At 37.0% G+C, this 14936-nt stretch overlaps 2 protein-coding genes across 2 annotated transcripts in view; one reads left to right on the plus strand and one right to left on the minus strand.

Annotated features, from left to right (window-relative positions):
- Positions 1–14936, plus strand: part of LOC113659134 (carcinoembryonic antigen-related cell adhesion molecule 5-like) — a 569148-nt gene that overhangs the window by 494489 nt on the left and 59723 nt on the right. The window lies entirely within an intron of this gene.
- LOC113659135 (carcinoembryonic antigen-related cell adhesion molecule 5-like) overlaps positions 1–14936 on the minus strand; it is a 109238-nt gene that overhangs the window by 90820 nt on the left and 3482 nt on the right. Inside the window, exons 2-4 of the mRNA XM_047801215.1 lie at positions 13655–13969; positions 8322–8564; positions 5883–6203 (exon numbers count right to left, since the gene is read on the minus strand). Of these exons, the coding sequence (XP_047657171.1) occupies positions 5883–6203; positions 8322–8564; positions 13655–13969 (879 nt within the window). The remainder of the gene's footprint in view (positions 1–5882; positions 6204–8321; positions 8565–13654; positions 13970–14936) is intronic.

The following is a 14936-nucleotide window of genomic DNA, read 5'->3' on the forward strand; positions in this document are numbered from 1 at the left end:
GCTATTGTCAACTGTCTGCCAAAAAACAGACACAAAGTTTTTTTTATTATTTTTTTATTATTTATTTATTTATTTATTTATTTATTTATTTATTTATTTATTTATTTATTTTTAAATGTTTTATGTTAACCATAACTTAACAATATTTCACTTGGAGAAGATATCTTCTGCCAACATACTCTCAGTTAAATTTCTCCATGTTGTATTTTGTGAACACAAGCTCCTCCACATGTGAGGGGAGCAGTCTGGAGCGATGTGGGGACACAATATGTCCTGCTGTGCTAAAGATGCTCTCAGAGGAGACACCTGTTGGGGGGGCAGGTGAGATATTTCATTGCCACTTGAGCCAGGGCTGGCTGTGTCTGCATCATGAGTGACTGGAAGCTATGCTAAGGTTAACTAGCCTATAGCCTACATCTTGCTGTCTGCAAAAGACAGAGTAACTTAAACGTACAATATAACTCCCACAAGTGCATACAATTCGACACAACTACACAAGCATTGTTTTAACCTTTTTAACCGAACGTTACCGTTACTCTGTCAACAGCCTACTGCTTAAATACCGAGCTAACAGAGCTACGTAAACAGAAGCGAACATAAGAACAACCAACTGCAGATGTCAATAATGCAGCGTAATGGAATAATCTTCCGATCAAACTCCGCTTCCTGAAAGTTATTAACTGCCTCCTGAACCCAGTCAAGGTACAAAAATCTATTCAACAAAAATAGTGATGCAGTGAAGTCTTTTTTCGCTCAGTCGAGTCTTCTCTGTTGCTGTGTGAAGCAGCCTGTGTCAGTCACCTCTTTACCCCCCATCCCCCCGACTCCTAAATGTCACTCACTCACTCACTCACTCACTCACTCACTCACTCATGTGGGCTGCACTGCGGTCTCATGAGAAAACGCAGCTTTTTTTATATAAAGTTTTTCGTGTTTCTGAATATAAATATTTTTTACAAGTACAAGTATTTGTTCGAAATAAGTATTTGTAAAAAACACGCTATTTGTGCCTTTCCAAATACCGTATTAAGCCTCCTACACAACTGTTTCTGTTTCAGTTCATGACAGGGTTTCAACCTTTGTGTGACCTTGATGATCATTAGCACCTGTTTGGTATAATTGGGTGATCATACACCTGACTGTAATCCTACAAAATCGCAGACTTTGTGCAAGTGTACCTACTGTATGAGAATTGATGCTGGCTTGAAGGCAAAAGTTAGTAACACCAAATATTGATGTGAAAAAGTCATGTGAAAAAATTAAGACATCCCATGAAAAGCATTTTAAAGGCCATCTGTTTGTGGTCAATGGTTGCCCTTCTTGATGGTGTACACGGAATCAGTGACCAGCTACATCAGCAAGAGCAATCATGATGTGACTGTCTCCACGACCATCAACACACGCTCAAACCAGAAGCCATGGATGACTGCTAAAGTGCATACGCTGCTGAAGACATCAGAGAAGCAAAGCATGCACAAGCCATCAGACTCCTCAATAACTGAACTGAACAGTATCGACCACAACACACGCACACACACACACACACACACACACACACACACACACACACACACACACACACACACACACACACACACACACACACACACACACACACACATATGCACATTCAAGACTGCAATGACACACACCAAATACAGCACCATCATATCAAACTGTTTACATGCTGTTTTGCACACTTTTTTGCTCTTTGCACATGCTGTCTCACATTTCATTCGATTGCTGTTTTGCACAATACCTTACAATACCTCATGTAACTGCTGCTATAATACTAATGTGTTCCTTCCAGTATTTCTGCACACATAATATTGATTGAAGATACAGTATTTAAACTGGTCACTATTTTTGTGTATTGTCTTTTGTGTATTCTCTTGTATTTTTGGGGGATTTTACACCTGGTCAATTCATGCGTTTTCTGTGACCAGATAGCTATCCGATTGTAAAAAGACCAGGTGTAAATGCCCTCCAAAACGGTTTTCGAGACGGATATAAATCCGATCGTTCAAACCACTTCAGGAGATGGTCTGGGACACATTTCAGATGAAACTGGACAGGTGTAAATGTATGTGGTTGTTCAAGCCACATACTTGACTTGACGTGGTGACGTTCTTCCAGTCACTGATCCTCCTTATCTGTATGCTACAGTACATAGAGATAATAAAACAGTCTAGACCACATCAGTGTGTAGGTTTTATTTCAGCATTTACACATTCATTATAGTAGACTTAGATTTAGATTTCCGACTGGATTTACATTTCAAAAATATTTAATATTATATAAAATTTTTGCCTTTGTAGTGTGACGGATGTTAATATAAGTGTATACTCAAAATATTAATGTATTTCACTAATCATCCTTTCATTTTTATTTATTTACTTACTATTAATTTGTCCAAGAAAACCTTATTATTTTGTTTTGTATCTTATTTTTGCCATTTTTGGAAAACGTTTTATATATCTCTTGTGTGGTGACGTCATTCCTGCGTTGAGCGCGCTGAGGAGAGGTAAGCAGTTAGCGGTGCTCTCCCAATATAGGCCTGTAAAAAGTTTGAGAAGTTTAATTAAGTAAATAATATGCAGTAATATTATTGTTCACAGTGTTATAAATGTATTAGGAAGTGTTTTATGAATGGATGGATTGAATTTAGAGGAGGCAATGTGGCTTAGTGGATGGCACGTTCGCCTCACACCTCCAGGGTTGGGGGTTCGATTCCCACCTCCTCCTTGTGTGTGTGGAGTTTGCATGTTCTCCCCGTGACTCGGGGGTTTCCTCCGGGTACTCCGGTTTCCTCCCCCAGTCCAAAGACATGCATGGTAGGTTGATTGGCATCTCTGGAAAATTGTCCGTAGTGTATGATTGCGTGAGTGAATGAGAGTGTGTGTGTGTGCCCTGTGATGGGTTGGCACTCCAGACAGAACCATTTTCTCATGCCGTACTCTTTAATCTGTCCAGGTATGATTTACATTTGTTCTATCTTTCAATGTATTCATTTTATATCAATTTGTTCATTTTCTAATTCATGGTTGATTTAAAACTAGCTGTAGGAGATTATTTTGTACATCTAGACAAATGTTTGTAATGATTAATTTTGCACTCAATGTCATTTATAATGTGTTTTATGCATATTGTTTATGGTATGTTATCATTGTGATGTTTACTGAGACTGCGTTGAGCGTGCTGAGGAGAGGTGAAAAATCTCAGACAGAGCCATTTTCTCATGCTGTACTCTTTAATCTGTCCAGTGCCATCTAAAGGACTCAGAATAAACTCTCCAAATCAGCTGCAGTTCCAGTTCTCCCGTGTCTTCTGTTACACAACGCAGATCGTACTGTAGCAATAGCCAGAAATAGGCTTTTTACAGTAGCATCAAAGCATTACATTGTGGTTAGAATATTAGAAGTAAAACATGAACAAAATTAGCACTCAGTATAATATATGAATAATAAGGCTGATTTTTTTTTTTTTTCAAAACACAGAGCAAATAATCCAAAACAGAGCAATAGCAAGGTCTGTAAGCAGATAGCACTGTTACACTGTTATGGTAATGGTTACAGTTTTATCAGGTTTTAGTCTGGATGAGACGGAGAGCGATGGCTGCTCATATAGAGGAGATCAGCCACAGACTGCGTCTTCTAATCCTTGTTCAGGGTTACTGAGCTTCCTGGTCCTGATATTTGGATGGAAAAAATAAAGCTCAGTTGATCAGCTTTAGACAATACATCAGTTTTAGACATTCAGTTTTCTAGTTGTTCCTGGTCTTCTGTTTTTACATGTTACACATATATTCAAATATAGACTTTGGTAATATGTTTATTTTCCAAGCTAACAAGTATTACATCTTACTCCCTGGTGTCCTCTGTTTCCTGGAGATTCTGGGGTAAATGTACAGTGTGTCCACTAACACAGAAAGCAGGATGATGACCTCAAAGAGCCACACGAGCACAAACACAATCAAGAAATCTGAGAGAGAGAGAGAGAGAGAGAGAGGGAGAGAGAGGGAGAGAGAGGGTGAGAGAGAGAGCAAGTGTTCATATTAGGCAGATCATCAAGAAAAAAGCAACACAATTAAATAGGATCACCAGGAAATATGTGGCAGCAGCACAGCAGGTAAAGAACATCTCTTAATGTTCACCTATTGATCTCTATGACTTTAAACATGGCATTGTTTTTACAACTTGATGAGAGACGTAGAGATTGTTGTATGTAAAATTCCCACAAGATCTGCAGTTTATGCAGCTCATCTGGTACCATCAACAATGCAACAATAAAAGTCAAAGAAATCAAACACATGATTGGCTGATTAGATAACTTCATGACTGTCTACAGGTGTTTCTAATAAAGTGGATGGTGCAGGAAAGTCAGGAGCACTGCACAATAGTGTTAGTGATATTTATTATTAAGGGTTTTACAGTATTAGATTCACTTGTTACTTAGAAAGAGTAATCAGCAGAACAGAACACTTTCCTTACTTCGAAGAACAAGCAGCTGTAGGACAATTTCACTGAGAACACCTGAGCTGTAGATTAGAGATAAACACCTCGGGATGAACTACAGACGCAATAACAAATATCAAAAGGACAGCAACATAATCTCAAATATATATTTGAGAACTAAAAATGTAAGTTTAAAAAAGTAAAATTGTATTATGTTGTTTGGTTAATGTGTAAATTTTTGCATTTGTAATAAAATGGATTTGGACTAATAAATATTAAACTATTAAAATAAATCTTAAGAGAGACTATAGTTTGGATGAATGTTTGTTTGCCATGTACGGGCCGTTGGGCTTTTTAATCCGGCCCGACGAACTCGTCCACGTTATATTATTAAATAAAATTTTATTATAAAGTCACCTCAATCATTTTACCTAGCTGTAATTCCCATCTTCCCCCAGAAGATGGCGCACCCCAAAGACATTGACCCTTGCGAGTGATGAGTTACAGTTACTCTCTACTTCATTTTGTCGCTTTGCACTTTCAGCCCTTCAGTAAAAATGAGCGGACCGAAGAAAAGAAAAGTAGACAGTGAGTGCCGAGTGTTCAATAAAGAGTGGACAACAAAATACTTTTTCACTGAAGTCCGATCAATAGTGTCTTATATGCCAAGAAACTGTAGCAGTTTTTAAAGAATACAACATCAGCCGTCATTTTGCCACAAAACATGCTAACTACGCTAGTAAACAGTCTCCACAAAAACGGGCGGCTACAGCTCAGAGATTGATGGCTAATTTACAGACTTGGCAAAACCTTTTTCACAGACAAACTGCGATTCAAGAGTCAAGTACTAAGTTTTCTTCAGTCTGACTATGTATTGACGGAGAAGTTCAACTCTCTTAAACTGAAAGACTTTTATGCTTAACTTAACGAAGCCACATTTCCAAACCTCCGGAAGATGGCACAGAAGATGCTGACGTTGTTTGGCTCAACCTATGTGTGTGAACAGACATTCAGCGTCATGAACATCAACAAAGCCCGTCACAGATCCAAGTTAACTGACCAACACCTCGGATCTATCTTGAGAATTGCCTGTTGTGGCAGAATATAACGCAAGACATTGATGCACTTGCAAAAAAAGGAGACCAACAACACTGTTCCCACTGAAACTGAATGGGAGTTTATTACTATGTTATTAAAGTAATAAATTTGTAAAACAATTTTTACAATAAACTAAGCACAATGGTGTTTTGCTGCCTGTTAAAGGCCAAATCTTTTCATGTTATGGTTTTTACATTTAATTTATATTAGTTCACACAAACACACCAATCTCCTATTCTGGCCTGGCCTCTCTGTCAAATTTTAGAAACCATTGTGGCCCTCGAGTCAAAAAGTTTTCCCACCCCTGGATTAGAGGTTGTGTGGTCCTACCTTCAATGTTCACCTGGAGAGTATAACTGCCTTTACTTCTCTCGTCTCCATCAAAGATGTTTAAAGTGTATGTTCCAGAGTCACTCCTCTCAACACTGGTTAGTATCATAGTTTTATTATCATTAACAAACTGCCATCTTGGGAGACGTGGTGTTGGTGTTGGGGAACTTTGGGTTTTTCTATATTTTAAATTGAAACTAGTGGTCTGTAGGTCAAACCCATCCTCCAGCGGCATTTGCAGGTACAGTCGTTGTCCCACAGCTACATAAGATGGTTTAATCTGATTAAATCTACAGACAACATGATCCTGAAACAGTGAACCTGCAGAGGAAGAAAAAATCATCAGCATTCTGTTAATATTATTGTAAACTGAAACACAACTCTGATCTGTGTCAAATCTCTGTGTTCAAAACAATCTTCTCCAAATGATTTACTTGTTTCTTGGATTTTATTTGGGGAAAAAATGGCATCAGTGATTAAGCTATAAATAAATAGTTTACTATTTACTTCTAGTAGTTTACTACTCTTGGCTTTTATTTAAAATCAATCCTGTTCACCGTTAAATTAGAATTTTTCACCAAAATCATCCAAAGACTTGAATTTACTTATATACAAAATACTAAATATTTTATTATATTGTTATATTATATTGTATTATGTTATATATATATATATATATATATATATATATATATATATATATATATATATATATATATAATGAATATAATTAAAGAATACTTACACTATAACATAAATTAGAAGTGTAATGCAAAAAAAAAAAGGATTTTTACGCCTATTTTGAATGTTACTCGAATACAAATACTTTTACCCCTCATACAAATACAAATACAGATACAAATACCGGCTGCTTTGCACACCCCTAATACAGTGATATATAGAGTATACAGTGATACCTCGAGATACGAGTACATTGACATACGAATTTTTTGAGATATGAGCTGTGATTCCACCTAATTTTTGCCTTGAGATACGAACACATTTTTGAGATACGAGCATCCGAGCTGCCGCCGCCGAAACAAAGATCCCCAACAACCACGTGTGAGATACGAACATCCGGGAGTAAATAAAAGGGACGAAGAAACGAACCTCCTTGGACAGGTTTTTATTCAAACGACCGGCACTTCAGTCAGGACCACGGACGGGGCAGGAAGGCATCGCTGGGGAATGAATAAACCCCCGTACAGCTCAGAATCAGAACCGAAGTTGCGCGAGGTGCGAATAGCTTGTTACATTTTTTTTCTATATATATAGAAATGAAAAAGAATGGGGGGGGGGGGGGGGGGGGCAGAGAACGAGTAAGTGAAGAATTCGATCGGCGCTGGTGACGGGTTCTGGCCGGAGGATTCGGGGACGGAGGAGGGTGTTGGATCGCAGCAGCGGCGAGGTGAGGATTTAAAGGAGGGGAAATTACAGAAGTTGTGCCGGATTGGTGCGCCTCGTGGGCAGCTGATTAGCAGCTGATGCAGCTTACTACGTGGCCTGCCTGAAATAACGCGATGCTTGATATGTTAGTGAGGAAAGAGGGACAAAAAAGGCAAAAACAAGTGAAGAGAAAATAGATGAAGAAAATTAAACAAAATTAATGTAAAGAAAACAAAAATTGTAGCAATTAAGTTCAGTTAAGTTAATAGAATTACAGTTAAGTTTATTAATTTTAGTGAAGTTTAGTTAAGTTCCATTTAAGTGTAAAGTAGCATTAAGAGTGTACAGTAACGAGTAAGTGAACGGAAGTGAAAGTGTAATTCCTCCTAACTCCTCCGTCTGTTTACTCCTCCCCCAACCTCTGTGAGCATCTTCCGTTAGCTCAAGTCGTCTGATCTCCAAGGTAAATAATACTCTTTATAGTAAAACCTTTTTTTTTTTTTTAACATTCTCTTTTATTACTGTATGTTTTCATACAATATTTGTCATTTATAAATAAAGGTACTGTACATGTTTCATATTCAAAACACATAAACAAAACAACTGGATTGAAATTTTGCGACCTGGAATGGATTAATGGGATGTCAATTAATTTAAATGGGGAAAATTGCTTTCAGATACGAGCAAATTGAGATACAAGCAAGGTCATGGAACGAACTCGTATCTCGAGGTTTTACTGTATATATATATATATATATATATATATATATATATATATATATATATATATATATATATACACACACACACACACACACACACAGTATAGATTATAATTCTTAAATTACATTTATTTTATATATTAAAATAAATATTACTTACATTTTATATATTAAATTTTCAGATTATTAAACACTGTATATGAGGACAGGCAGGATTTAATCAATGCTGTCCTCAGGATGTGTCTGGATCTGACTGCTTTGTCTCTGTGTTCACAAACTGCTGCACTGGAATTTTGTTTATTAAATCCTTCTTTATAAAAGACAGACTCACCAGGACATTGGTGGAGTTCAGCAGTATCGTGGTCACGGCTCACATGATTTTCTACATGACAGGTGATGTTTCCTTGTTGGTCTTGTTCCAGTGTGACAGTGCTGTTCCCGTTCTCCAGTTGAGGGAGTGTGTTAAAGTCAGAAGTCCAGCTGAAGTGAAGGTTGTCTCCATCAGCAGAACAGTTCACTTTCATGACTCCAGAGGACAAGCAGCTGTAGGACGCTTTCATTGAGGACACCTGAGCTGTAGATTAGAGATAAACATCTCAGTCTAAATGACTAAATACATTATCAAACCAGAAATACAAAAACAAATGAGACACACAACAAAATAATCTTAAAAATAGATACAGAAAAAAAAGAATATTTCTAATACATTAAAACCCCAATTGTTTTTGTTCATTTGTATATTTGCATTTTTAATTAGGTGAAGCCTTGTTTGCATAAATAAATTGTTGTTGACTTCAGGAGAGCGCACACTCAGCATGCTCCTCTGACCATTAACGGTGCCACTGTGGAGAGAGTGAGTAGCACCAAGTTCTTGGGTGTGCACATCACAGAGGACTTCTCCTCGACTGAAAATGCAGCAGCACTGGCCAAGAAATCACAGCAGCGTCTCTGCGCAGAGCCAGAGCCATGCCACCCATCATGCACACCTTCTACAGAGGCACCATCAAGAGCATACTATCACGCTGCATCACTGCGTGATACGGTGCTTGCAACGCATCCTGCCAGAAGACACTACAGCACATAATGAGAGCAGCTGAGAAGATTATTCCACCCACCCATTACACAGCTTCTTCAGTCTGCTGCCATCAGGGAGGAGACTGCGGAGTCTCCGGGCCAGGACCAACAGATTGAAGGACAGCTTCATTTATCAGGCTGTCAGGAAGCTGAACTCGCTCTCGAACCTGCCTCCACTTCCCTTTTCTGCCCCAGGCACCACAGATCTATGACCCCAACACACCCCTGCAGATCCCACATCCCCAGGTCCTTCCACTCCCACTAAAATACGACAACATGCACCAGTCATTTTGTGCACATTGGTCTGCTCATTTTTATCTGCACTTTATCTGCATATGCCTTGAACTGCTTTATTTAAATTCCATTGTTAATATTTTGCACCTTGGGATTGAGAGAAATACAATTTCAAATCTCTATGTATGTACTGTACATGTGGAACAAAAGTTGACAATAAAGAAAACGAACTTGAACTTGAAATATGAAAATATAAAAGAAAATCTTGAAAGAGACTATAGTGTGGATGAATGTTTATATTTCAAACATTTATAAAATAACTTGTAGTGTGTGTGTGTGATGTGATTAGAGGTTGTGTGGTCCTACCTTCAATGTTCACCTGGAGAGTAGAATTGCCTTTATCTTTCCCGTTTACATCATAGATGTTTAAAGTGTATGTTCCAGAGTCGCTCCTCTCTGCACTGGTTAGTATCAGAGTTTTATTATCATTAACAAACTGCCATAATCTGTACTGTGAACCTTTACTTGCTTTAGAACTCCTTTAAATCTACATCTTAACACTGATGATGTGTAACACTCTCACAGAACATCCTCCAAGATCCAAACCAGTCTGGCTGTAAAGCAGCACATTCGACACAGACAGCCCAGAGTTAATGTATTCAATGTTAGAGACTTAAAAGCACTTTTGTACATCGCTCTGGATAAGTGTGTCTGTCACATGCTGTAAATGTAAATGTAATTAATGGAAAAGAAAATTGGACACAGGGTTAAACAATAGGATCAGAATTATTATATATTAAAATATATTTTAGACAGTTTAGTGCCTTTGGAAGTCTTCAATTTCTTAGAATTTATTTTTTACTAAGACATAAATTAATTGATTGAAGAAAAACATTTGAATTGCAGGAAGTGTTCATTAAAAGCTGACCGATTTACTGATATCTGATATCACAGGTTTAAACTACATTTAGACCATTTCTCATTTCATAAAGCAGAAACTGTACAACTGCACATGTAGTAAATAAATGAATCATGCATTATTAAAGGATAAAACTTACCCATGACAACGTGGGCGTAAATCAACAGGACTCCAAAAATGACCTGTATTCTCATTTTGTCCAGAGAACAATCCTCTCTCTGGACTTGATGGAGATCTTGGACCTGAGTGATGAACGACTACAAAAGCAAGATGGAGCTTCTTTTACAGAACTAATAATACTTTACTGATAAACAGGAAGTTCCATACACCATCTACAGCCCTTGACTTGAAAGTGGTAAAGCAAGCCTGTGGTTTGTTCGTCTTGTCTGAGGAAATATTTCACTCACTCATACTTACATGGTCATACAGGGTCTATAAACCTCTCATAACAGCCTGGTCCTTTTTAGGTCTCATCATTCCCATTTCCCCCATGATCACGTTCTCCTGTGTTGGATTATCACTTTAGTGCCACATCATTTAAGTTCCTGTTTTCTCTTTGTGTCTTGGTCTTGTTACTGTTGATGCTACAGTGTGTCTCATCCTTGTCCTGATGTTTGTATCTTTTCATTCTTAGTACTTTTGTTTAGAGTTGTCCTGCTTCACATATTTAGTTCTTTTTGCACATTATAATAAATAGAATCTGCACTTACATCTGCCTTTGTTTGTAAGTATTACCCATCCATTTAATCCTGAAATCCTAAGTTTGACATTTTCCATGTTTATTTCAGATAAATGTGAAAATGATTAAAAATCAATGATTCATCTTTTATTTCTTTATTTCTTCATTTAATTGTTTTATTTTTTGGAACCAAGCACTGCAATTACTCTTCACCAGGAACACAAGCTGAGAGACTTTAATATATAATTTTATATATTTTATTATTCAAAAGCAAATATAAAAACAGACATTTTGGAGTTTACAGCACTATGTTCTCTATTCATTATTAAATTAGTAGAACAAATTTGAAATGTATATGTGACGCTTTTAAAAACAACAAAAAACACACATGACTTTGGCTGACTGATCAACTAAGTTTCTTGCCCATAAGTTACCAGGGGTTTGTAAAAACCTCCGGTGTTCAATTCTTAAGGCACGATTTCACACACACTCAAGAACGCACGCTATCACACACACCACCACAATTATGAACACAGTCAACTGAACCAAAAACTTTTTTTGGGCATTATTTCAAAGAACAAAAGGAAATTGCGCTCTAGTTCTTATATAGTGATAGATAATACAGTACATTAATAGATAAAATGAAATTATTTGTTACAATAAACAAAATGATTTTTAAAATATCATTATTAACAAATACAAGGCCACAGAAATTTAAATCACTTCAATAGAAAGTTTTAGACAAAAACTGAAATGCCATTTTTGCGCTGAACAATGTTAGACATTTGATCATATATTTCACTCACGTAACACTTAAAAAAAGGTAGAAAATGGCCCTCATAAAAACAGACACTTCTTAAGTACAGCTTTTTTTTTAAGAGAAGCTGAAATGTTGGTGTTAAAATAATTTAGACAACTCAGTGTTGTGAGCTGCTTAGGAAGCTGCAGCTTTGGGGGTTCAAACACTGAAAACTACAACAAGATACTTCCTTTTATTTTCTCTTCTTTTTCGTTTCATCTAGACCCAAAAGCCTTAGAGGAGATGCAGAAACAGGCAAAACTCCACACAAACATTTCACACAAATACTTAAGTTTTACATTCATAGAAATTCTACAAAAATAATTTCTTCAACAGCATGATAAAGGCTTCATTTAATATTAAAAACATAAAGCTTTAGAGAAATAACTCTAAACGTTTGCGCTGGGTTCATCAAGAAATCTGCATGAAGCGTGAGGCTAGTTTAGTTTTTGAAAAGAACATATTGATTGATTATGTATTTGTTTTCTCTGTTCATTTCATGTTGATGGTTGTATGTTTCTGGTGGTTCAGGAGGGATGAGCTGCTGACATGGAGGAGAGCAACCAACCATCTACTTCTTCTTATCCAGGTTTAAATACTTTCTTGATCTGTGTTTGAAAATGACACTCAGGTGATCACCACACTTAAATCACCACAGAAGCTTTACAGGCTACATATTTTTAAAATTCTTACTTTTAGTTATCCTCTGTTTCCTGTGGATGTTGGTGTAGATGTAAAATGCCACAATCAGAGATATCAGGATGATGATTTCCAAGAGCCACACAGACACAAACACCATGAAACCTGAAAGAGAGAAATAGCATGAAAATAAAGTCAGTACACAATCATTAGTCTCAGGGAGGGAATTAGTACATACAGGAATGTAAGAACATCAGAAAAATAGATAAATTGAAAGACTTGCCACAATTATACTGTGCTGAACTGGTCAGTGTAGAAAAAGAAAGAAAAATATTAAGCCGATATTAACCATATTAAGCAGATTATTTGGTGAAAAACAACAATTCAAACTGCTGCTCTTGAATTATTCCATAAATAGGTGTTTCTGAACTTTTGAATTGTGATGAATTTATTATTAATATATTTGTTGTTCTAGTTATATCTATTATATTTGTTTCCTAGTTGCACTAGGTTGCTAATGATGTACTTTATGTGGCTAGGACAACTTACATTCGGTCCTTACTGTAGCTCTGTGTTGTTCTATGTAGCTCTGTTTAGTTTCATGTAGCTCTGTTGTTCTATGTAGCACCATGTCACAATCTTATTGTTTCTTATTTCTTATTTTATACATTTACTCTCAGTAGGTTTTTACCAGACTTCTGACTGATTTGTCTCTGTGTTCACAAACTGTTGCACTGGATTTCTATTTTTCAAACCATTCTTTATAAAAGACAGACTCACCAGGACATTGGTGGAGCTTAATGGTATAGTGGTCACGGCTGACATGATTTTCGACATGGCAGGTGATGTTTCCTTGATCTTCTTTATCAAATAAGACAGTGCTGTTCTTGTTCTTCAGTTGAGGGAGCATGTTAAAGTCAGAAGTCCAGCTGAAGTGAAGGTTGTCTCCATCAGCAGAACAGGTCACTTTCCGGACCTCAGAGAACAAGCAGCTGTAGGACAATTTCACTGAGGACACCTGAGCTGTAGGTTAAAGATAAACACCTCGGGATGAATTACTATAGGCGCTGTACGATTGATCACATAACCAAATATGCAAGAAGAAATAAACATAAATTTAGATGTGACGCCTAGATTTTTTGTTGTTGTTGTTTTGTTAAGTATGTAAGAGAAGCCTCATTTACATAAATACTGTAAATATGAAAATGTAAAAATAAATCTTGAGAGACACTATAGTGTGGATGAATGTTTATATTTTATACATTTATGAAATAACTTGTAGTGTGCTGTGTGACGTGATTAGAGGTTGTGTGGTCCTACCTTCAATGTTCACCTGGAGAGTATAACTGCCTTTACTTCTCCCGTCTACATCAAAGGTGACTAAAGTGTATGTTCCAGAGTCGTTCCTTTCTGCACTGGTTAGTATCATAGTTTTATTATCATTAACAAACTGCCATCTTGGGAGATGTGGTGTTGCTGGGGAACTTTGGGTTTTTCTATATCTTATAATTACACTAGTGGTCTTTAGGTCAAACCCATCCTCCCAGGGCATTTGCAGGTGCAGTCGTTGTCCCACAGCTACATAACACGGTTTAATCTGATTAAATGTACAGACATGATCCTGAAACAGTGAACCTGCAGAGGAAGAAAAAATCATCAGCATCTCTGTTAATATTATTGCAAACTCAAACACACCTTTTATCTGTGTAAACTTTAAAAGTCTGTGTTTATCTTCTGCAAGTGATTTACGTATTGTTGGATTTCATTTTTTTTTTTTAAAAAAGGCAAACAAACAATATTGATAACAGCATCACTGAATTAAGTATATTAAATAAATGAAATTTCAGCAAACTGTTGTCTGCCACTGAAAATTGTGTTCTCCATGAAATCAGTATTTTTTTCCAACATAATCCAAAGAAATTTTACTTATATATGGAGAATGAAAAAAGACACAATATAGACAATTTCCCATTTGCATAAACACATAATAAAATATATATATATATTGAATTTTGTAGAATCATTTTGTAGTAGCATATTGTCTTGTATTGTGTGATGAGATTGGGGCACGATGGCTTAGTGGGTAGCACGTTCACCTCACACCTCCAGGGTCGGGGTTCGATTCCTGCCTCCGCCTTGTGTGTGCGGAGTTTGCACGGTCCAAAGACATGCATGGTAGGTTGCTTGGCATCTCTGGAAAATTGTCTGTAGTGTGTGAGTGAATGATTGTGTGTGTGTGCGCCCTGCGATGGGTTGGCACTCGTCCAGGGTGTATCCTGCCTTGATGCCCGATGATGCCTGAGATAGGCACAGGCTCCCCGTGACCCGAGTAGTTCGGATAAGCGGTAGAAAATGAGTGAGTGTGTGATGAGATATTTTTGTCAGATTGCTTTAGACTTCTGTAAAGCTTCATGTTAAAAGTGATGATGGAAAAAACAGACAGGTGCAGGGTTAAGCATTAGGATCAATTCTGTACGTCAACATATGTATGAGACCATTACCCATTATGTATGCAGGCATTCACAGAAAAAAAAAAAAAAAAACTATACTGTATATTTTGTACTCTTGAAAGGCATGGAGTGGTGAGGTTAGTCACTAGTGT

Source organism: Tachysurus fulvidraco, chromosome 15 (genome assembly GCF_022655615.1).
Source record: "Tachysurus fulvidraco isolate hzauxx_2018 chromosome 15, HZAU_PFXX_2.0, whole genome shotgun sequence".
In the NCBI taxonomy this organism is placed as follows: domain Eukaryota; kingdom Metazoa; phylum Chordata; class Actinopteri; order Siluriformes; family Bagridae; genus Tachysurus; species Tachysurus fulvidraco.